We start from the raw sequence: 23,901 nt of genomic DNA, 5'->3' as shown, positions 1-23,901 counted from the left end.
ATTTAATTTAATTTTAAAAAATAAAATTAAAGACCCTCTCTTTTGCTCCCCACGCAGGCCAAGCTGATCGTCCCCAACAGCACGGCGGGCCTGATCATCGGCAAGGGGGGCGCCACGGTGAAAGCCGTGATGGAACAGTCAGGAGCGTGGGTGCAGCTGTCCCAGAAGCCAGAGGGCATCAACCTGCAGGAGCGCGTGGTGACGGTCAGCGGCGAGCCCGAGCAGGTGCACAAGGCTGTGAGCGCCATCGTGCAGAAGGTACAAGAAGACCCCCAGAGCAGCAGCTGCCTCAACATCAGCTACGCCAATGTGGCAGGCCCCGTGGCCAACTCCAATCCCACCGGCTCTCCGTACGCCAGCCCCGCGGATGTGCTGCCAGCCGCGGCCGCAGCGTCGGCCGCCGCTGCCTCCGGCCTGTTGGGCCCCGCCGGGCTGGCTGGCGTGGGAGCCTTTCCCGCCGCGCTGCCCGCCTTCTCAGGCACCGACCTGCTGGCCATCAGCACGGCGCTTAACACGCTGGCCAGTTACGGCTACAACACCAACTCCCTGGGCCTGGGCCTCAACTCGGCCGCAGCCTCCGGCGTCCTGGCTGCCGTGGCCGCCGGGGCCAACCCCGCAGCCGCTGCCGCCGCCAACCTCCTGGCATCCTACGCGGGCGAGGCCGGGGCCGGGCCAGCTGGAGGGGCCGCCCCGCCGCCGCCCCCGCCTCCCGGAGCCCTGGGGTCCTTTGCGTTGGCCGCAGCCGCCAACGGCTACCTCGGGGCCGGGGCGGGTGGCGGGGCGGGCGGAGGGGGCGGTCCGCTGGTGGCCGCTGCAGCCGCGGCCGGTGCGGCCGGGGGCTTCCTGACAGCGGAGAAGCTGGCGGCTGAGAGTGCCAAGGAGCTGGTGGAGATTGCGGTGCCTGAGAACCTGGTGGGAGCCATCCTGGGGAAGGGGGGCAAGACGTTGGTGGAGTACCAGGAGCTGACGGGCGCTCGCATCCAGATCTCCAAGAAGGGCGAGTTCCTGCCAGGCACGCGGAACCGGCGGGTCACCATCACGGGCAGCCCCGCGGCCACGCAAGCCGCTCAATACCTCATCAGTCAGCGGGTCACCTACGAGCAGGGAGTGAGGGCCTCAAACCCCCAGAAAGTGGGATGAGGCCTGTGGTGTGTGCTCCCACCCTTCTCTCTCCTCCCATCTCCTCCTCCTCCCTCTCCTCCTCCCCCCAACTCCTGACCTCAGCTTGGTGTAGTCCTGCTCCTCTTGGGATGGGGCTGGGGTAGGCCCGACTGCACCCTCCCCTTCTGGTAGTCATAGGCAGGATTGAGTGACGGTTGGGAAGGGGGCTCAGAAGCCCCCTCCCCAGCCCGGAACTGACCCCTCCTTCCTCCCTCCCTGTGCTTGGCTGGGCCTGACCCTTCCTGTCCCAGGGCCCAGGTCTGTGTGATATCTGTATATATTGCATTTTGTTGATTTTAATAGAAAACAAAGCGTTATTTTCTCTTTCTTTCCCTCCTTTTTTTTTTTCTTTTTTTTTTTTTGGTAAGGATTTTTCCCCCTTTATAAGTTTTTGTTTCCATATGGGAGGAGGGGAGGGAGCCTCTGGGTCATCCAGAATAAGGGGCTTCCCCAAAACACAATACCCCACCTCTCTGCTTTCAGTTCTAGATCTGAGGGAAGCCATGGGAGTAGAGGTAGCAGAGGCGTCTGAGCTGAAATGGGGCATTTGGAGCAGGGACCCCAGAGTTCCCAGATCTTCTCAGCTACTCTCCTCCCACTGGAGCTGTCCCTCTAGGTGGGAATGTTCACTCTTTTGTTGTCAGGTTGTATGGGGGGCAGGGACGGTGCTGCTGGGAAGGATGCCAGCTCTGGGATTGGGCCAGTCCTGTGGGCAAGACTCGCAAGAGGCTGGATCAACTTGGTGTGGTATCTCTGATGGTTTAGAGTAATGGCAATGAGGGCCTCTGTTGTGATGTCACTGAGTACTTTCTGGGGTGCTTCTGGGCGCTTCTTATGATGTCACAGGAAGCAGTTCCCCAGAGGTTACTTCCTGTGAACGTAAGAGAGCAGGTACTTCCTGTGATGTCTCAATGAGTTCTTCCTTGAAGGTCACTTTGGTGATATCATGGGAAGATGTACTTCTGGTGGTGCCTAGAGGTCACTTCCTGTGATGTCATTAGACTGAAGCATGTACTTCCTGTATTGGACAGTGACCAGTCTCTGACCTGCCTTCTCCCTCCACACCCTTCTTTGGTGGGTGTTGGCCTGGGGGTCTTCCTAGGAAGAGAATAAGGCATGGGACTTGGATCCAATCTGGAGAACTCTAAGGGAAAAAAAACCAATATTGTCAGGGTCATCTCCATTCAAACACGTCAAGTCTGCGAACTCGCCCTGGAGGGAGGGGTGGGAGATGGACCTAGTGCAAACTACTGTTAAAGACCTCCCTTCCCACCCCTGCCTTTTGTGTGCATGCCTGTGTCTGCGTGGCTTTGTTTCGTTGAATTGGGTGAGCCAAATGTGTGGTGGCTCTGTCAGGCCAGTGTGGCCCGGTGTAGAGTTCAGTGAGCCATGGAAGGGTCCCTTGGACCAGAATGCTTTGTGTGGTCTGATAGGTTAGATTGGTTTGGTGGCTTCCAGCAAGCTGGCATGCTTTAGTGATGTCTGATGGATCAGAATGTTTTGGTGTGCTCACCAGGGGCTCTGGAGAACTAGAAGGTTCTGATGGAGTCTGACAAGCCAGGCGGCCTTGAGAGTTGGTTTGGGAGTGGCTCCCTGAGTACTGTGGCTGTGGTCAGCTCTAAGGACCTGTTGGCAGACTGAGATTTCAGGGCCTGACAACCCTATAGACTAGGATAGCTAAGACCTCCCTTTACCCCCACCCATCTCCCCCTCCTCCTTGGAGACCACCTCCACTTTCTCCAACCCAAAGCAGGGCGCCCAGTGCCCTGGTTCCATCATCAGCATCTCTGGGGGAGGGGCGCCCCATGCCCACCCTCTCCCCCATTTGTCCCCCTCCTAGGTCTTCCAGACCCTTCTCCTCTCTATGGCTTTGGGGGAAATCCAGCCTCCTTGTCTCTCTCCTAAAAAAGGAGGGAAGAAAAGCCACAGAGACAATTCTTGCCCCTAAAGCCTAGGAGATCCCTCTCCCTTGCTAGAGAGCCACCCCCAAATCAAAATGTGAAAATCCCTAGAAAGCAATAGCCTTCGAGGTACCTTGCACTGAATTTCCCACCCCGGCCCTTCCACCCAATGGGAGGCTGTAACTTGGGCACTGGGGTGACTTTTTCCATGCCCTTGTCATCTCCAGGGTGAGGGGCAGGCCCCACTTCCCCCTCCCCATCCCCCACTTCCCCTTGTTGTTGCCCCACCCTTAATCTCCAGACTGAACCCAGATGGAGATCTGAGTGCCAAAACAATTCTTGATGTAACTTTGTACATATCTTCTACTACCGTTGGGGGCTCTTGGGGTTAGAGGTGGGGGCGGCATTGCTCCCCTCCACCTCTCAAAAGACCTTACAGTATTTCACAGTATCTCTACCCGCACGCGAGTATTACAGTATCTAGCTGGAATATCCCTCTACAGCCCCCCAGGCCCCTATGAGGAGAGGAAGGAGCCAGGGAGAGGTGAAGTAAGGTCTGGGAGTGGGGAGGTGGGATCTGAATGGGCTCATTTGCATATCATTTGCATCCTCTGCTTGGCAGCCACTTTCTACAAACCTATTCGCTGGAGTCTGGGTCCCAATCAGCCGGGTCCAGGACTCCTCTCACACAGACACATCTCTGGAGGCTGGGCCTCCTGCAAAGTGTTTGCTTGGAATGTCTGTGTAACAACCCCTCCCTATTCATATTTCTTGGGGACCCCCTACCCAGCCAGCCAGGGCGATCTGAAAGGTATAGTTTGCTAGCTCAGTGAGCTAGTTCGCTCACCATGTTGGTGAGTGGAGAGCCACACACCTTTCCCCATCTTACCCTGGGAAACTCACTCTACCATCTTTGACATCTCTTGAAAGTCTCTTCTGCAATCTGACCTCAATCTTTTGTGCTGCGGTTTGTCCAGAGGGGACACAGATGTGGGGCCAGGGATGGGGGTTATTGAAAAACCCATCACCTCTTTTTTTTTCTTTGTCTCCCTATTAGCCAATCCGATCTCAGAGTCTCTGAGTGACCTCCTTGCACCCTTCTCTTCAGCACCAAGTAGGTGCTTAATAAGTGTTTGCTGCATTGAATTGTCTCCCGATTCCTTCTCATTTGCCCTCTAGCTTCCCATACCTTCTCCAAGCGTCTTCCCCCCTTTCTTTGTCTGGCTCCCTATGACTTTCTTTTTTTTTCTTCTGTGTGGTTCCCATTGTTTTCTGTCCTGTCTCTATCTTAGTCTCTGTCTGTCTTCCTCCTCTCCTCAAATGTCTCAACTCTCTCTCCCCAATTTCCCCATTTAAAAAAAAAAAAAAAAAAAGTGCCAAACTTCCTTGGAACTGAGCCGCTTTGTGGGGAGAGGACCTTGGATAGAGGGGAGGAAATTGGACCATTTCTCTTTGAGGAGGTCCCTAAGAGGCATTGAAAAAGTGTGGACATGGGGCTAAATTGGGTCCCCCTTCCAAAGCCCCCCCACCCTGAGTTTTTCTTAGAATCTTTGTAAGAAAAAAAAAAAAGACAGAAAAAAGCTCTCCTTTTCAGCTTGCCCCTATCCTTTTGGATCCCCCCAAATTCCACCAGCCAAGGAGAATCCCACTTGCCAACTTCCTGGCAAATCTATGGAAACCGGGGAGAAGGAGACAAGCTCAGCTCCCCCTCTTCTAGCCCAAGGGGCGGTACCAACTGGATTCCAGAGAAGGACCTCAAAGCACCTATGAGAAGAGGGGGTTCAGTGTGCCAAATTAACCTCCGTCATCCCCCATCTCAGGGGGCTCTGAGCCAACCTGCCCAGCCAACTTCTGCCCTGTCCCAGCCATCTCTACATGGGCAAGGAGGCTTCACTGCAATAATTATTAGGGGTGGTGATCAGAAGGCAATGGCTTTGCCATTTCTATCAGCCCTAACACCTACCCTGGACTTGTAGGTGGGAATTATGGGTATCCCAAGTGGATCTTGATAAAAGCCGACCTATAGAGGGTTGGGGACCTCTACTTGGAAAAGTAGGGTGCAGCTTATCTCCAAGGTGTATTTCCTCTCTCCTCTGGACCACCAAATCCTTCAGTATTCCCTCGTTCTGTTTCTCCTCCCTGTTCCTCCATCCCACATCCTCCTCCTTACTTGGTTTTGATTGGTGGCCAATTGTTTGGAAAATGAGAGGAGTCCCCCTGAATGGATGATTGCTGTTTCAGGACCGGGATTCGAGGCTGTGATAGACTGTGCAGTGGCAAAAGTATTAACAAGAGTGGCTATGAGGATGGCAGTTGGGGCGTCCAGGCTGCTGACTGAGTGCACGCCTGTCGGGACAGCCAGCCAGGCCTTCGAAGGCACCTGCCCCCGAAGGGGGTCTGGAACTCGGGCTGGCTGTCTTGAAAGCCTGGACTGGATGTCACGATGGGGAGAACAGGATCGCGATACCGAAGTTGGGGCACAGGTGGGCCAGGGACGCTGGTTTGCTGGGGTGACAACACCCAGCCCTGCTATCGTGATCCCTTTGCACTGTGGTCAGCTGTCTCCACGCTGTGGTTGGAGAGGGTTTCTCTCTGGGCGCTGCTGCTCGTGTGTATGGTCCGTCTTAGTGTCCCCTTCAAGTTGCATTGGAGATTGCTGGGTGGCAGGGAGGGAAATGGGAAAAGAAGCTGCGGGCTCATGGTGGTGAAGACTGCTGGTTTTAATCCCTTCTCAACCAGTCCAGGACACTTGTCTCCCAGAGATAACTGGGGGGGACTGCCTAACCCCCCTCCCCCACCCCTTTCCCTACCCCACCTTTCCCCCCAAAACCACCAACCTCTCATCTTCTAAGTGACTCCATCACCACCGGCCACCGGGACCTGCGGCCTCATTGCTCCAGCCCGCCCCACTCGACCGTCAGACTCGCTCATCGAACTCTTTTTGATTAACCCTTTCTGTGTTCATCCCACGGAAAACTGTGTGTCCGGCAGCGGGGAGGGGGGAGGCTAGGGGCAGTTGCTACCTTTCCTCCATTTCCTCCCACCACCCATGCCTCCCCACCCGCACCCCATCCCATGCCCCACCCCCATCCCTCACCCCTAGGGTCTGCCCCACCCTGGGGATTGAGATCCTCTATAATATCTATGCTGTTTGGCTTTGTCCCTTTAAAAGGCGGGTCCAGGGGCGTGGCCTCCCTCAAATGGAGTGCTCACTCTGACCCCCTCCTTCCTGTGCCCCCCACACACTCCCCACGCCTTCATTGTAAATAGTCACTTTTGTACTGGGTTTGAGCCAGGGGACGTGGGGAGTCATTTTTTTTTTCTTTATGTTGGCATCTCAGGCCACTGGAGGCATGGCCCACATCCCGGGTCGATTTGGGAGAATCTTAAGGTGTGTCCTCTCACCTGCCCCCATCGCTAAGGATTTCAAGCTATCAGTATTACTCTAGAGGGATGGGGTGCATAAATTTCCCGGCAGGGAGGTGGGAGAGGTGTGGAAAGGTGTAGTCTGGCAGGATGTCTCCGTTTTCCCCTTCTGTGAAATGGATTCATCCTCCAATATTCCTGAGGAGCCTCCGTGAGATAACGGTGGAGTCAGAGGAGCTAGAACCTCTCTTCCCACTTCTCTGTTGGAGACAGGGTAGGAGAAGAATGCGGGGCAGGGGAGGCTGTAGGGCCATCTTTGGAGAACCGATTGCTAAATCCTTCTTAGGACCTTAAGGTAGCCTCCTCTCCAGGCTTGTTCTCCCTCTTGGAAGATGGGGAGGACTGGAGGACCTCTAAGGTCCCCTTGGTTCTCCCCAGTCCTTAGATTAAAAGGCCCAGGCCCCAGGCTGCCCCCTGCCTGCTGTCCCACTCCTTCATTCCGTTTCTTGGAATGTGGCCATGCCTCCAGTGCCTCCATTCAACCCCCTCTAACTGATTCCTTCCATCCTCTGCGACCAGAGACGCCGCCCGCCTCCTCCCCACCACCTCCAGAAGCTCCTGGCTGGGGCGCACTGCCGTCTCCTCCCACTCCCCACATTGCCATGCCTGGGCCACGCCCTCCCCACCCACTCACCCACCCCCAGTGTCCGTTGTGTGACCTAGTGCACCATGTATTAGCTTCCATGGCCCCCACCCCAGACCCCACCACACCCCCTTTCCCCACCCCACCCCCTTTCCCCACCCCTTCCCCCTCGGCGACTTCACCTTTTTTTGCCGCGATAAACGCCATCTCAGCATCTGTGTCTAATGTTGTCTTTTTTGCTTGACATCACACACTCCTTCTTAACCCATCCCCTTCCCTCTCCCTCCTCCCTGCACCTCCACCCTCATCCTAAATTCTTTCCCCCTTTCCCCCAGGGCTCTGGACATTTAGGGGAAGAGGGTGGGGGGACCCCTGAGGATGGTCCCAGATGGGGGAGCTGGGGAGGGAGGACTATTGTCTCTGGACAGTGTGAGCATTCGGAGCAGCTGTGCTTGAGAGAAGCAGGTGCTCAAGTTTAGCTTCCAGGGGCCAGGCGCGGTGGCTCACGCCTGTAATCCCAGCACTTTGGGAGGCCGAGGTGGGCAGATCACCAGAGCTCAGGAGTTCGAGACCAGCCTGGCCAACATGGTGAAACCCAGTCTCTACTAAAATACAAAAAAATTAGCTAGGCATGGTGGCACATGCCTGTAGTCCCAGCTACTTGGGAGCCCGAGGCAGGAGAATTGCTTGAACCTGGGAGGCAGAAGTTGCAGTGAGCCAAGATCACACCATCGCACTCCAGCCTGGGCAACAAAGCAAGACCGTCTCAAAAAAAAAAAAAAAAATTAGCTTCCAGGGCCTCAGTGTCCAGTCAGGAGAACCGACACCACCACCACCACCACACACACATACACACACAGCCACAGTCCCACAGACAGGCTCTTGGACACACATCTCCACACACAGCCCTGCAAATACACAACACCAGGTAGAATCAGGCCAAGGTCGAGGTTTTCAAGTCGGGTGAGCTACGGGTTTAGATCCCAGTGCTGCTGTGTTACCCTCAGTCCTTTGTTCCTCTGAGCCTTCATGTCCCCATCTGTAAAATGGGGATTTTTTAAATTGTTATTTCTACATCATATGGCTTATGCTTGGATCAATACACTATTCACTTTTTTAAAATGATTACTGAAGACCTATGATGCATAAGGCACTGTTCTAGGTGCTGAAGATAAAGCAATGAACAAAACAGACGCAGGTATCTCTGGCTTTTTGGAGCATATAGTCTACTGGAATTGGGAAGTTCTTCTTAACACAAAACCTGACACATGGGACTAAAGTGAATTCAGAGGTTGCAGACCATCGGCCAACAGGCAGGTGCGGTACCCATAATTTCATTTGACCCGAACAGTGTTTGGTGGGATTGTTGCCAGCATTTAAACATTGGGAGACTTCTGAAAACATGGGTTTCAAGACCCTCTTGAGAAATGCCATGTGATAGCTTCGATTGCAGTTGCCACCTGCCCACAATGGGCTGGCCTGGGGCAGCCACTCCCACTCACCCAGGGCAGAGAGGCTTAGCCCCTTCCTGACCTGCACTGCTCATTTATGTCACATGCCTAGGTTCTGGACGTTTGCAACCCCTGAGCAAATATTTAAAAATTACTAGCCTGGCCGGGTGCGGTGGCTCACATCTGTAATCCCAGCACTATGGGAGGCTAAGGCCGGCGGATCATGAGGTCAGGAGTTCGAGACTAGCCTAGCCAACGTGGTGAAACCATGTCTCTACTAAAAATACAAAAACTAGGCCAGGCGCGGTGGCTCAAGCCTGTAATCCCAGCACTTTGGGAGGCCGAGACGGGCGGGTCACGAGGTCAGGAGATCGAGACCATCCTGGCTAACACTGTGAAACCCCGTCTCAACTAAAAAATACAAAAAACTAGCCGGGCGAGGTGGCGGGCGCCTGTAGTCCCAGCTACTCTGGAGGCTGAGGCAGGAGAGTGGCGTAAACCCGGGAGGCGGAGCTTGCAGTGAGCTGAGATCCGGCCACTGCACTCCAGCCTGGGCGACAGAGCGAGACTCCGTCTCAAAAAAAAAAAAAAAAATACAAAAACTAGCTGGACATGGTGGCAAGCAGCTGTAATCCCAGCTACTCAGAACACTGAGGCAGGAGAATCACTGGAACCCGGGAAGCGGAGACTGCAGTGAGCCAAGAATACACCACTGCACACCAGCTTGGGCAACAAAGCGAGACTCCGTCTCATTAAAAAAAAAAAAAAAAAAAAAAAAAAAATGGCCGGGCGCGGTGGCTCAAGCCTGTAATCCCAGCACTTTGGGAGGCCGAGACGGGCGGATCACGAGGTCAGGAGATCGAGACCATCCTGGCTAACACGGTGAAACCTCGTCTCTACTAAAAAAATACAAAAAACTAGCCGGGCGAGGTGGCGGGCGCCTGTAGTCCCAGCTACTCAGGAGGCTGAGACAGGAGAATGGCCCGAACCCGGGAGGCGGAGCTTGCAGTGAGCTGAGATCCGGCCACTGCACTCCAGCCTGGGCGACAGAGCGAGACTCCGTCTCAAAAAAAAAAAAAAAAATTAGCCTGGCCAGACATGGTGGCTCATACCTGTAATCCCAGCACTTTGGGAAGCCATGACAGGAGAATTGCTTGAGCCAGGAGAATCACTTGAGCCCAGGAGTTTGAGACTCTGTCTCAAAAAACTTAAAAATTAACCAGGTGTGGTGGTACATGCCTATAGTCCCAGCTACTTGGGAGGCTGAGGCAGGAGGATCACTTGAGCCTGAGAGGTCGAGGCTGCAGTGAGCTGTGATTGCACCACTGCACTCCAGGCTGGGCAATAGAGCAAGACCCTGCCTCAAAAAAAAAAAAAAAAAGATAAGTAATTGCCTTACATTTTGGAGGTGTCAGAGATGCAGCTTGGCAGATGACAGAGAAACAAAAGAGACCAAGACCAAGGAGGCAGGGTGGGGTGAGGCCAGATGCTTGGATTCTGATGTGACCCAAGGCACTTCGCTTCCTATCCCTGGCTCCCAATCTCCACATCTGGAAAACGCCCTAGAAAACTGTACTTGCCTTCTGGAATATTCCAGAAGGATTCTACATGTGACTCACCCCTTCAGTATCTCACATAGGGAAAATGCTCAGCACATTGTAGTCACCAGAGACCCCCTCCAGCTGATAAAAATAACAATAACAGGACTCCAGAGAAGGACAAGCCCAACAGAGGGGGATGGAAGGAGAAGGGGGACTCAGGCTAGGATAAAGTAAGCAAGAGCCATAGGGATGAAGAGAACAAGGGCAGACGTGCAGATGAGGCTCCAGCTGCTGTAGGTGTGTCCATCCACTCATTCATTCATTCATTCATTCAACAGGTATTTATTGAACACCTACTGTGTTCTGGGCCTAGGGATATGGTGATGCCCAGGACACATCACTGTTCTTGTATTTACAGCCCACGGGCCATATCCCTCACTCTCAGCACGTCGTAGGTGCCCAAAAGTCTACCATCCCATGAGCCACAGGCGCCTCTGGTACTGGCCTGTGACCCTCAAACATTGCCAAGCCAGACTGTTTTCAGGAAGAGTAAAGGAATTTGCCACCAAGAAGCTAGGAAGTTGGAAAGGATTTGGAAGGAGAGGGCGGGTGTTTCTGTTCTGCTGTGTGGCTTTGGAAAACCCTCATGACCTCTCTGGCCCAGGAAACGGAAAGGAAAGGAGATGAAGTCAGGATGAAGGTGAGTAATGGGAGATTCCTAGCTCCCTCAAAGCCCCCAAACCTTCTTCTCTGGGTGGGGGTGAATGGGGCGTAGAGAGATTTGCAAAGGTGGGGGATCTGAGTGAGAAGAGAGATGAAGAAAGAAGACAGAGAAGTTGCCTGGAGCAGAGAGACAGTCCTAGAAAGAGGGCTAGGAAGGGGGAAGGAGGGAGGAAGAGGCCTAGGCAGGGACCTGGTGGGGGTGTCTCAAGAGAGGTCTCTACACATCAGAGGGGCCAGGTCATTAAGAGAGGAAGGGGAGGCCAGGCGCGGTGGCTCATGCCTGTAATCCCAGCACTTTGGGAGGCAGAGGTGGGAGAATCTCGTGAGCCCAGGAGTTTGAGGCCAGCCTGGGCAACATGACGAAACCCTGTTTCTACAAAAAACACAAAAGTTAGCCAGGTGTGATGGCACATGCCTGTAGTCCCAGCTCCTTTGGAGGCTGAGGTGGCACGATCACTTGATCCCTGGAGGCAGAGATTGCAGTGAGATCACACCACTGCACTCCAGCCTGGGTAACAGAGGAAGACCCTGTCTCACACAAAAATAAAAAACAGACGAAGGAGAATAGAGAAGGTGGAGATGGACTAGAAGAGAGGAAGAGGCAGACACACACAAATAGAAAATGAGAAAGAAACAGAAACTGGAAAGTGATGGAGATAAGGTTGCCAAGGTTTAGCAAATAAAAATACTGTGTGTCCAGTGGCATTTGAATTTCAGATTAAAAGAAGAAGTTTTTAGGCCAGGCGTGGTGGCTCACACCTATAATCCCAGCAATTTGGGAGGCCGAGGTGGGCAGATCACCTGAGGTCAGGAGTTTGAGACCAGCCTGGCCAACATGATGAAACCTCCATCTCTACTAAAAATACAAAAATTAGCCAGGCGTAGTGTCTCATGCCTGTAGTTCCAGCTACTTGGGAGGCTGAGGCAGGAGAATCGTTTGAACCCAGGAAGCAGAGGTTGCAGTGAGCCGAGATCACACCACGTCACTCCAGCCTGGGTGACAGAGTGAAACTCCATCTCAAAAAAAAAAAAAAGTGTAAAAATGTCCCATGCAATATTTGGGCAATAAGTATGCTACAATATGAATTGTTGCTTATCTAAAATTCAAATGAAAGTGGGCATCCTGTATTTTACCTGGCAACCTTAGGTGGAAGAAAGCAAAAAGAAATCTCGGGGGCAACACAAAAAAAGCCAGAATTGGTTAAAGGAGCCAGAGCGTCCACCATCTGGAATCCCAACTGGGGCATGCCCAACTTACTGCCCGTAACTCCTGTATCCCTTTCCTCTCTGCCCTTCTGTCACCCCTCTCTGTCCCTCTGTGCCCCCCATCCCTCTGTCCCCTCTCTCTGTTCCTCCAGCCTCCCTCCTTCTGTCCCTCTGCCCCCACTCTGTCCCTCTGTCTCCCCATCCCTGTCTCCCTCTCTATATTCATCCTCCCTCTCTCTGTCCTCCTGTCCTCCTCCTCTGTCCCTCCTCTCTGTCCCTCTGTCCCCCATCTGTCTCCCCTCTGTCCCCTCTCTCAGCCCCTGGATCCCTCCCTCTCTATGCCCCTAGTTTCTCTACTATGTCCCTCAGTCTCCCCTTTCTCTGCCTCACACTCTCCCTGCTTTCTGTCCCTACGTTTCCCTCTCTTTTTCCCTTGGTGTCCCTGTTTTGCAGTCCTTCTGTCCCTCCTGCCACCCCCAACTCCTCTTAGTTCCTCAGTCAGTCACTACTACTCCTGGAATCTGCCTCACGCATTAAAACCGGTTGAGTCACTGTTCTCACTCCTACCAAGCTGTCAAGTGGGGGCTGGTTTTGGGGGGACAAGGCCTGAAGGGCAAGTGATGGAGAATGGGAAACACTTTCAGGGGCACTACCCCCTCCGCAGTCAGAGCTGACGAAGCTTTGGGCTGGGAATAGGCGCTGGGACAAAGAGACGTTCTGCCAGACAAATGCTCGCTCCCATCTGCCACTGAACTCAGAGTCTGGCAAGTCAGAGATCTCTCCAAAGTCCCCTGTATTCTCCTGCTTTCAACTGCCATGCCTTCAGAGAAGTCTGTTCTCTAAAGAGGCCTCTTGGGCCGGGAGCGGTGGCTCACACCTGTAATCCCGGCACTTTGGGATGCCAAGGCGGGTGGATCACTTGAGGTCAGGAGTTCGAGACCAGCCTGGCCAACATGGCGAAATCCCGTCTCTACTAATAATACAAAAATTAGCCAGGCGTGGTGGCAGACGCTTGTAATCCCAGCTACTCGGGAGGCTGAGGCAGGAGAATCGCAGGTGGAAGTTGCAGTGAGGGAAGATTGCACCACTGCACTCCAGCCTGGGAGACAGAGCTAGAGTCCATCTCAAAATAAATAAATAAATAAATAAATAACAATGTAAAATGAGGCCTCTCAACCAACACCTTCACGCCAGCATTCTGGTGAGGTCTCTGTGTCCCTGTTTCTGGCCCACCTGCCCTTGCCTCTCACTCCTCTCTGCCCGTTACCTTCTGTATTTCTTTTTTATTCTTTTTTTTTTTTTTTGAGACGGAGTCTCACTCTGTCGCCCAGGCTGGAGTGCAGGGGCCGGATCTCAGCTCACTGCAAGCTCCGCCTCCCGGGTTCACGCCATTCTCCTGCCTCAGCCTCCCGAGTAGCTGGGACTACAGGCACCCGCCACCTCGCCCGGCTAGTTTTTTGTAGTTTTAGTAGAGACGGGGTTTCACTGTGTTCACCAGGATGGTCTCGATCTCCTGACCTCGTGATCCACCCGTCTTGGCCTCCCAAAGTGCTGGGATTACAGGCTTGAGCCACCGCGCCCGGCCACCTTCTGTATTTCTCTGAGTGTCTGTCTAACCAGGTCTTCCTCCTCCCATTGATTTTTTTTTTCCCCTGCATCTCCATCCCACCTCTGCAGAATTGTCTTTCTCCTTGTCTCTTCGGAGGGATGGGGTCTCTGTGTGTCTCCCTGAATCACTTTCCCTGTGTCTGGCCGTGTCTGCATCTATTTCTCCGTCACCCATTGTTGCCCAGAGGCAGCAAACAGAATTCACTTGGGACAGTGTAAGCAAAAAGGACTTATTAAGGGACACATAGCCTCTCAGAAGAAACAGAATCCAGCTGAGCCTCCAGGGTACTTTCAAATCCAGCGCCCAGAAAGGGGCGCCCAGGAATTGCTGCTCCTCCTGCGCGATCAGGAAAGCCGGCAGCCGGCTCCGCCACCGCAGCGTCTCGCAGGAATCTGCACTGGCCTGCGGGCTGCCTCTCGCTCAGCTTACTTCGGTAAGAAATTCAAGCTTCCCGCGGAGGCACCTGATTGGTGGAACCTAACCTTCGACCACAGGCGCAGCCACAAGGCATTCTGGGAAATGTAGTTTTGAGCCCTCCAGCCGCTGCAGTTGCAGGAAGGTGCACTAGGAGAATGGAATAGATGTTGAGAGAGGCCACACTTTCTCCCCGTGGTTGCACGCCCTCTCTCTCTGTCCATCTCTGTTTTTATGTGCATGTATATCTCACTTGCTGACTTTATGTGTGTTCTGTCTCCTTGGTTTGTTTTTTTTTCACTCTCCAGGTTTGTTTTTGTTTTTGTTTAGTTTGAGACAGAATCTCGCTCTGTCACCCAGGCTGGGGTGCAATGGCGCGATCTTGGCTCAGTGCAACCTCCGCCTCCCGAGTTCAAGTGATTCTTCTGCCTCAGCCTCCCAAGTAGCTGGGACTACAGGCACCCACCACCATGCCCAGTTAATTTTTGTATTTTTAGTAGAGATGGGGTTTTTGCCATGTTTGCCAGGCTGGTCTCGAACTCCTGACCTGAGGTGATCCATCTGCCTCGGTCTCCCAAAGTCCTGGAATTACAGGCGAGCCACGGTGCCTGGCCCCCAAACTCCAGTTTTATTTCAGTTATTCCATCTCTATGGCCTTCTCTGTCCTTTTTCTTGGTCACCACCTGTATGACCAGTGCCGATTCTCATAGCCCCCTGCCTCACCATTATCCTCATCCTCAGTTCCAACCTTACTATCGAGGATTTCCCTCTTGACCTTCACCTCATTTTCAGCTGAACCAGAGACTCAGAGCCCCAAGGAAGAAGAGGAGGGAGAGGGAAGATATGGGTGTCCCCTAGTTCCACAGACAAGCCAGGAACAGGACCCATGCTTTGGCATTTATCAGCTGCTCTCCCTGCAGGTGGAAAGATCTAGCACCTCCAGGTAGGCAACGTGAACCAAAAGAGACGGGTGAGTTACTGGCTAGAGTTGGAGCGGTCACAGGGGTGAATTACGGTTTCGGTTAGGAGCAGAGTAGGACCCTCAGTTGGCTAGTAGTAATTGACCACTCAGCTTTACTCTCCAGAAACCTGTGGCCCTCTTGACCCCATTCCCTCTTCACTGTTCTTTCTCTTAACCAGTGAGCTTCCAACTGTATGGAAATGGGAGCTGCATCCTTCTCAGGAAGTACCTAGTCATTTAAAATGCATATATTTATTGGCCGGGCTCGGTGGCCCATGCCTGTAATCCCAACATTTTGGGAGGCCAAGGCTGGTGGATCACAAGGTCAGGAGTTCAAGACCAGCCTGGCCAAGATGGCGAAACCCTGTCTCTACTGAAAATACAGAAATTAGCTGGACGCGGTGGCAGGCACCGGTAATCCCAGCTACTCGGGAAGCTGAGGCAGGAGAATCACTTGAACCCAGGAGGTGGAGGTTGCAGTGAGCCGAGATTCCTCCACTGCACTCCAACCTGGGTGACAGAATGAGACTCCGTCTCAAAAAAAAAAAAAAAAAAGTTACTAAGCACCTACCATGGGCCAAGGACTATTCTAAACACTGAGGGTTCACCAGAAAACAAAAGAAAACAAATTTCCCTATCCCAGGGAGTTGATACGGTACTGGGGAAAAGAAACAATAGCCAAAATAAATGAATAAATTATACAGTACACTAGATGACTAATATATGTTATGAAGAAAAATAAGGTAGAGAAGGAAAATTGAAAGTACTGGAAGAGGGCCGGGCGCGGTGGCTCAAGCCTGTAATCCCAGCACTTTGGGAGGCCGAGACGGGCGGATCACGAGGTCAGGAATTCGAGACCATCCTGGCTAACCCGGTGAAACCCCGTCTCTACTAAAAAATACAAAAAACTAGCCGGGCGAGGCGGCGGGCGCCTGTAGTCCCAGCTACTCGGGAGGCTGAGGCAGGAGAATGGCGTGAACCGGGGAGGCGGGGCTTGCAGTGAGCTGAGATCCGGCCACTGCACTCCAGCCTGGGCGACAGAGTGAGACTCCGTCTCAAAAAAAAAAAAAAAAAAAAAAAAGAAAGTACTGGAAGAGGGGACACTGCAGCTTCCAATAAAGTACACAGGAAAGGCTGCACTGAAAATGTGATATGTGAGTAAAGACCTAGAGGAAGAGCAGGGCTGGGCGCGGTGGCTCACGCCTGTAATCCCAGCACTTTGGGAGGCCCAGGCGGGTGGATCACCTGAGATCAGGAGTTTGAGACCAGCCTGGCCAACATGGCGAAAACCCTGTCTCTACTGAAAATACAAAAAAAGGCCGGGCGCGGTGGCTCACGCCTGTAATCCCAGCGCTTTGGGAGGCCGAGACAGGCAGATCACGAGGTCAGGAGATTGAGACCATCCTGGCTAACACGGTGAAACCCCATCTCTACTAAAATACAAAAAAAATTAGCCGGGCCAGGTGGCGGGTGCCTGTAGTCCCAGCTACTCGGGAGGCTGAGGCAGGAGAATGGCGTAAACCTGGGAGGCGGAGCTTGCAGTGAGCCGAGATCGCGCCACTGCACTCCAGCCTGGGTGACAGAGCGAGACTCCGTCTCAGAAAAAAAAAAAAAAAAAAAGAAAATACAAAAAAAATTAGCCGGACATGGTGGCAGGCGCCTGTAATCTCAGCTACCCAAAAGACTGAGGCAGAAGAATCTCTTGAACCCAGGAGGCGGAGGCTGCAGTGAGCCGAGACAACGCCATTGCACTCCAGCCTGGGCGACAAGAGTGAGACTTCGTCTCAAAAAATAAATAAATAGGCCGGGCGCGGTGGCTCAAGCCTGTAATCCCAGCACTTTGGGAGGCCGAGGCGGGTGGATCACGAGGTCAGGAGATCGAGACTATCCTGGCTAACATGGTGAAACCCCGTCTCTACTAAAAATACAAAAAACTAGCCGGGCGTGGTGGCGGGCGCCTGTAGTCTCAGCTACTTGGGAGGCTGAGGCGGGAGAATGGCGTGAACCCGGGAGGCGGAGCTTGCAGTGAGCCGAGATCACGCCACTGCACTCCAGCCTGGGAGACACAGCGAGACTCCGTCTCAAAAAATAAATAAATAAATAAATAAATAAATAAATAAAAATGTTTAAAAATTAGCCAGGTTTGGTGGCAGGTGCCTGTAGTCCCAGGTACTCAGGAGGCTGAGACACAAGAATTGCTTGAGCCTGGGAGGCGGAGGTTGCAGGGAACCAAGATTGTGCCACTGCACTCCAGCCTAGGTGACAGAGTAAGACTCTGTCTCAAAAAAAAAAAAAAAAAAAAAGATTCATTAGATTCAGGTAGAGATGACAACTAGCCTTGGTGTTTGGATTATGCCCATGGTCAAGGTTAGGGTCAAGTATGAGATCAGGGTAAAAACTGGGTGTAGAGTTAAGACTCTGGCTATAGCTAGAATCGAAGTCAAGGCTAGGATTATAGCCAAAAATTAGGGCTATGTTTACATCTAAGACTGGACTGGGATTATAGCTGAGATCACGGTCAGGGTGAGCCTCCAGTCAGGTCCAGGGTTAAGGTGTAGGCTTGGGGTATAACAGGGCCATGATCATCAGACTTAGCATCAGGGTAACAGTCATTAGAGATAGAATTAGGCCACGATTGGAATCATGGGTAAGAACAAGCCATAGGTTTAAGGTTGGGGACAGCGTTGGGGTTAAGGACAGTCAGAATTTATAACAGAGTTAGGGTTAGAGATATAGCTGAGGTCAGAGTCAGGTTAGGCCAAAGGTAGAATTAAGACTGGGACTGGGGGCCGGGCACGGTGGCTCACGCCTGTAATCCCTGCACTTTGGGAGGCCGAGGCGGGCGGATCACGAGGTCAGGAGATCGAGACCATCCTGGCTAACACCGTGAAACCCCGTCTCTACTAAAATACAAAAAATTAGCCGGGCGCGGTGGTGGGCGCCTGTAGTCCCAGCTACTCGGGAGGCTGAGGCAGAATGGCGCGAACCTGGGAGGCGGAGCTTGCAGTGAGCCGAGATGGTGCCACTGCACTCCAGCCTGGGCGACAGAGTGAAGACTCGGCCTCAAAAAAAAAAAAAAAAAAAAGACTGGGACTGGGGTAGGATGACTTTAAGCATTGATCCAGCTTTTGGCAGGGTGTGGGCTGAAGTAAGGTTGTGACTTAGTTAGGACTAATGTAGGCTGGAGATGGATGTGAGTTGAAGGTTCAGAAATGTGATTCTTGAAGGCCGGGCACGGTGGCTCACGCTTGTAATCTCAACACTTTGGGAGGCCGATGGGGGCAGCTCAATTGAGGTCAGTAGTTCAAGACTAGCCTGGCCAACATGGTGAAACCCCAGCTCTACTAAAATTAGCTGGGAGTGGTGGCACTCACCTATAGTCCCAGCTACTCAGGAGGCTGAGGCAGGAGAATTGCTTGAACCCAGGAGGTGGAGGTTGCAGTGAGCTGAGAACACGCCACTGCACCCCAGCCTGGGCAACAGAGTGGTGGCTCATGCCTGTAATCCCAGCACTTTGGGAGGCTGAGGTGGGCAGATCACCTCAGGTCGGGAGTTCAAGACTATCCTGACCAACATGGAGAAACTCTGTCTCTACTAAAAATACAAAATTCACTGGGCATGGTGGCACATGCCTGTAATCCCAGCTACTCGGGAGGCTGAGGCAGGAGAATCGCTTCAACCCAGGAGGCAGAGGTTGCGGTGAGCTGAGATCGTGCCATTGCACTCCAGCCTGGGCAACAAGAGCGAAACTCCATCTCAAAAAAAAAAAAAAGCAGAGAGGGAGAGAGAAACAGACCCAGAGGCAGAGACAGACACCAAGAAGGGGTGGAATAGATACCCCAAGGGTTTCGGGGCAGAGTCCCCGAGAGAGAAGAAAATGAACCAAAAATTGAGAAATCTGTGAGGGGTGACTGAAGCCCCCTCCTCGTCCTCACCCTGAGCCATCCTTCCCCTCTCTCTTCATTTAATGAAGCCTGACCACCCTATTATTAGTAATACCTGTTCATTTGCTGTTTTTAATAGATGAAGTGTCATTGTCTCATTGTCTCATTTTCTGTTTCTTTTCCTCATTTTTTTTTCTTTTTATGTTTCTATCCTAAAGACAAGGGGAGGAAGCCTATCCAACTCTGACCTACCCCTCATTTACAAACACGGGCAGGCTGGGCGCGGTGGCTCACGCCCGTAATCCGAGCACTTTGGGAGGCGGAGTGGGGTGGATCACGTGAAGTCAGAAGTTCGAGACCAGCCTGGCCACCATGGCGAAATCCTGTGTCTACTAAAAATACGAAAATTAAGCCGGTGGGGTGGCGGGCGCCTGTAATCCCAGCTACTCCGGGAGGCTGAGGCGTAAGAATCGCTTGAACCCGGGAGGCGGAGGCTGCAATGAGCCAGGTTGCGTTGCTGCACTCCAGCCTGGGCGACAGAGCGAAACTCTGCCTCAAAAAAAAAACAACAACAACAAAACAAACAAACAAAAAAAACACCTAACCCTTTCCTCCCTTACCATAGATCTCAGGGCGTGGGTAGAAATTTGAGGATGAAGGTAGCAGACAAGTGGCCTTTGGTGAGGAGTGTCCCCACAGTGCCCCCAGGTGGGGGCACTTGGCTCTTTTCTCCCCACCAGAGGGTCGATCTCTGGAGATGCTTTTGAGAGGGGATAGGGCTGGGCAGAGGTCTCTGGGTCACGTGACCCTCGAGTCTTCAGCCTCCCCCCACCACTCCCACCCATCATCGCCCCTGGGATTCATGTGTCCCAGGTTTGGGAGGTACTTCGCCAATCCCCCCCATGCCAAGACCTTTCTAGGAGCGAACAAAGTCTCCGAGACTGACATCCCTCCACAGTCTGGTGACCGGTCAACACCTAGGCCATTGAGGTGACAGAGCCGGGAGTGAAATCCGGGTGGGCGGGGAAGGGGTTAGACCTCCATACGGGACGGGGCGTGGCTAGCCCTGGGCGAGGAGGGGGCGTGGTTAGTGCGGATGGATTTGGGCGGACCCAGACCTGAAATCGTCAGGGAGGTGTGGCTTAACATTCTCATGCCTGCGATTGGAGGGCTGGGGAGGGGCAGGTTAGGAACCTGGGTTCCGACAGGACTCAGAACAGAGGATGCTAACCTTGTAACTAGTCCTGGAAGTGGAAGATCCTTAAAGTGTCCACGTGGCTCCTCTAAGCCCTCAGAGTACCAAACGTAACACCTGATGGGCCTGGCGCGGTGTCACACACCAGTAATCCCAGCACTTGGGCGACCAAAGCGGAAGGATCGCTTGAGCCCAGGAGTTCGAGGCTGCAGTGGGCTATGATCGCGCAACTGCACACTCTAGCATGAGCGACAGAGCGAGACCCTCTCTTTCTTTCTTTCTTTTCTTTCTTTTTTCTTTCTTTCTTTCTTTTTCTTTCTTTCTTCCTTTCTTTCTTTCTTTTTCTTTCTCTCTCTTTCTTTCTTTCCTTTATTTCGTTCGTTCGTTGTTTTTTTGTTTTTTTTTTTTTTTGACTGAGCCTCACACTATTGACCGGGCTGGAGGCTGGAGTGCAGTGGCGCAATCTCAGCTGACGCAACCTCCGCCTCCCAGGTTCAAGCGATTCTCCTGCCTCAGCCTCCCAAGTAGCTGTGATTACAGGCGCCCGCCACCACGTCTGGCAATTTTTTTGTATTTTCAGTAGAGATGGGGTTTCACCTGTGTTGGCCAGGCTGGTCTCGAACGCCTGACCTCGTGATCCACCTACCTCGGCCTCCTAAAGTTCTGGGATTACAGGCATGAGCCACCACACTTGGCCACCGAGACCCTGTTTCTTAAAGCAAACAGAAACAACAACAACAAACACTCAATGGACATACAGTGAAGCTGACGGAATCTCTCATAGCAAACACACTGCAGTGCTGACACCAAACCCTATAGGCTACCCTTAGTGAGCCCCCCACCACATATACTGGACCTCACCACCCTACTGGTGGTTATTAGTAATACCTGCCTGCCACGTAATGTTCACCATTTCCTTGAATTCTCATAGTGCCCTATGAAATTGAAACTGTGATTATTTCCATTTTACAGGCATGGCATAGAGACACTAAGTAACTTCCCCAAAGTCACATAGCTACTGAGACCTGGGCCACTTCCCTCCTGAATCTATGCTCTGATTTAAGACTGATACTCCCACAGACCCCAGGAGCAGGCACAAGGAAATGAGTAACAAAGTATGGCTCAGTGACACAGAATACTAAAACCATAGTAATTTTTGGCCAAGCGGGGTGGCTCATGCCTGTAATCCCAACACTTTGGGAGGCCAAGGCAGGAAGATCACCTGAGGTCAGGATCCTGTTCAAGACCAGCTTGGCTAACACGGTGAAATCCCATCTCTATTAAAATTACAAAAATTAGCTGGGCACAGTGATGCACGCCTGTAGTCCCAGCTATTCAAGAGGCTGAGGCAGGAGAATCGCTTGAACCCAGGAAGTGGAGGTTGCAGTGAGCTGAGATCAAGCCACTGCACTCTAGCCTGGGCAATAGAGTGAGACTCCATCTCAAAAGAATAATAATAGTAATTTTTTAAAAGCAACGAAGGCACATTGTGCACAGGAAGACACACACCCCAACCGAATGATCCTCTCCCTATACCTGCTTCCCAGTTGTGGGACCCCAATCCACTCCCTCCCCCGCCAAGCCTGGGATACTCACCTTATCCAACAGTGACAGGCTCAGCTTTGCCCACCTTTCTTGGCAGAGCTGAGGTCAAGTAACTCACCAGAGTTGTTTTTTTGTTCTGTTTTGGTTTGTTTTTGTTTACGTTTTTTATTTTTGAGATAGAGTCTCGCTCTGTCGCAGGCTGGAGTGCAGTGGTGTGATCTTGGCTCACTGCAAACTCCGCCTCCCCGGTTGATGCCATTCTTCTGCCTCAGCCTCTCGAGTAGCTGGAACTACAGGTGCCCGCCGCCACACCCGGCTAGTTTTGGGTTTTTTTTTTTTTTTTTTTTGTATTTTTTAGTAGAGACGGGGTTTCACCGTGTTAGCCAGGATGATCTCGATCTCCTGACCTCGTGATCCGCCCATCTCGGCCTCCCAAAGCATTTTTTATTTTTTGTAGAGATAGGATCTCACTATGTTGCCCAGGCTTGTCTCCAACTCTTGGGCTCAAGCGGTCATCCCAGAACACACCCAGCCCACCTGGCTTGTTTGTTTGTTTTTTAGTGAAGGGGAACCAGCAGAACACCTGGCTTGTTCTGAAAAAAAAAAAAAAAAAAAGCCAGGCGCGACGATCATGCTTGTAACCCCAACACTTTGGGAGGCCAAGGAAGGAGAATGTTTCAATCAAGGAGCTTGAGACCAGCCTGGGCAATGTAGCAAGATCCTGTCTCTATTAAAAATTCAGTTAGGCCGAGTGTGGTGGTTCACCCCTTCCCAGCACCTTGGGAGGCTGAAGTGGGTGGATCATTTGAGGTCAGGAGTTCGAGACCAGCCTGGCCAACATGGTGAAACCCTGTCTCTACTACAAATATGAAAATTGGCTGGGTGTGGTGGCAGGTGCCTGTAATCCCAGCTACTCTAGATGCTGAGGCAAGAGAATCGCTTGAATCCGGGAGGCGAAAGTTGCAGTGAGCCGAGGTCATGCCACTGCACTCCAGCCTGGGCGACAGAGTGAGACTCCATCAAGAAAAGAAAAGAGAAAAGAAAAGAAAAGAGGAGGGGAGAGGCGAGGAGAGGAGAGGAGAAGGCTGGGCACGGTGGCTTACACCTGTAATCCTAGCACTTTGGGAGGCCAAGGCAGGCGGATCACTTAAGGCCAGGAGTTTGAGACCAGCCGGGTGGTGGTCTCTACTGGTGAAACCCCGTCTCTACTACAAATACGAAAATCAGCTGGGTGTGGTGGCAGGCGCCTGTAATCCCAGCTACTCGGGAGGCTGAAGCAGGAGAATCACTTGAAAACCCGGGAGGCAGAGGTTGCAGTGAGCCAAGATCGTGCCACTGCACTCCAGCATGGGTGACAGAGCAAGATTCTGCCTGAGGGGGAAAAAAAAAAAGTGATTGCTCAAGTTGATTAGATTCCTATAGTTCCTGGAGGCCCTCCCTGTCTGCTTCTATTTCTCTCCCCTCTCCCTCCCATTTCATGGGGTGGTGAGCATTGGCTGAAACCCTAGAAAGCCCAGATCCTGCTGATGCGATCTGTACAGGTCAGCACTCAGGACAGAGAGCACTGGGAAGAGAAGGGCAAAAATAGGTCTGCAGGGGCGAATGGAAGTTACCCAGCAGTAAGCTCAGGGGCAGGATACTATCAGGGTGTCAAATCTATGTGTGTAATTGTAAAGAAAGATGAGTGGCTATCACGGTGGGTGGTTTACACCTGTCATCGAACACTTTGGGAGCCCCAGGACACAGGAGAATCACTGAAGCCTAGCCGTTCGAGAACAGCCTGGGCAGCATAGCAAGACGCTGTAGAGACCCCGTCGCTACAAAAAATACAAAAATTAGCTGAGCATAGGGGCACACACCTGTAGTCCCAACAACTCAGGAGGCTGAGGTGGGAAGATTGCTGGAGCCCGGGAGGTTGAAGCTGCAGTGAGCCATTATCACACCACTGCACTCCAGCCTAGGTGACAGGAGACTCTACCTCAAACAAACAAAGAGCCTGTGGTACATTCATGCCATGCAATACTACTTAGCAATAATAAAGGAAAGAAGGGTTGGTACCTCCAACAGCTTGGATGAATTTCCAGAGAACTATGGTGTTGAAAAAAGCCAATCCCAAAAGGTTGCATACTGTATTATTCTATTTCTGTAGTTCATTAGTCTGTGCTCACACTGCCAAAAAGAAAACTACCCGAGACTGGGTAATTACAAAGGAAAGAGGTTTAGTCAACTCACAGTTCCTCAGGCTTAACAGGAAACATAGCTAAGGGGCCTCAGGAAACTTACAATCATAGCAGAAGGTGA

At 52.4% G+C, this 23,901-nt stretch overlaps 2 protein-coding genes across 3 annotated transcripts in view; both read left to right on the top strand.

The window, feature by feature from the left end:
- Nucleotides 1-7,285, top strand: part of NOVA2 (NOVA alternative splicing regulator 2) — a 42,263-nt gene extending 34,978 nt beyond the window's left edge. For both annotated transcript variants that reach the window (XM_045378663.3, XM_045378664.3), the window contains one exon: nucleotides 58-7,285. In XM_045378663.3, the coding sequence (XP_045234598.1) occupies nucleotides 58-1,140 (1,083 nt within the window). In that variant the 3' untranslated portion in view covers nucleotides 1,141-7,285. The remainder of the gene's footprint in view (nucleotides 1-57) is intronic.
- Nucleotides 4,070-23,901, top strand: part of NANOS2 (nanos C2HC-type zinc finger 2) — a 35,732-nt gene continuing 15,900 nt past the window's right edge. Inside the window, exon 1 of the mRNA XM_045379918.3 lies at nucleotides 4,070-10,763. Within this exon, the coding sequence (XP_045235853.1) occupies nucleotides 10,710-10,763 (54 nt within the window). The 5' untranslated portion in view covers nucleotides 4,070-10,709. The remainder of the gene's footprint in view (nucleotides 10,764-23,901) is intronic.

Source organism: Macaca fascicularis, chromosome 19 (assembly GCF_037993035.2).
Source record: "Macaca fascicularis isolate 582-1 chromosome 19, T2T-MFA8v1.1".
Lineage (NCBI taxonomy): Eukaryota > Metazoa > Chordata > Mammalia > Primates > Cercopithecidae > Macaca > Macaca fascicularis.
This window is presented reverse-complemented; position numbering and strand designations above follow the sequence as displayed.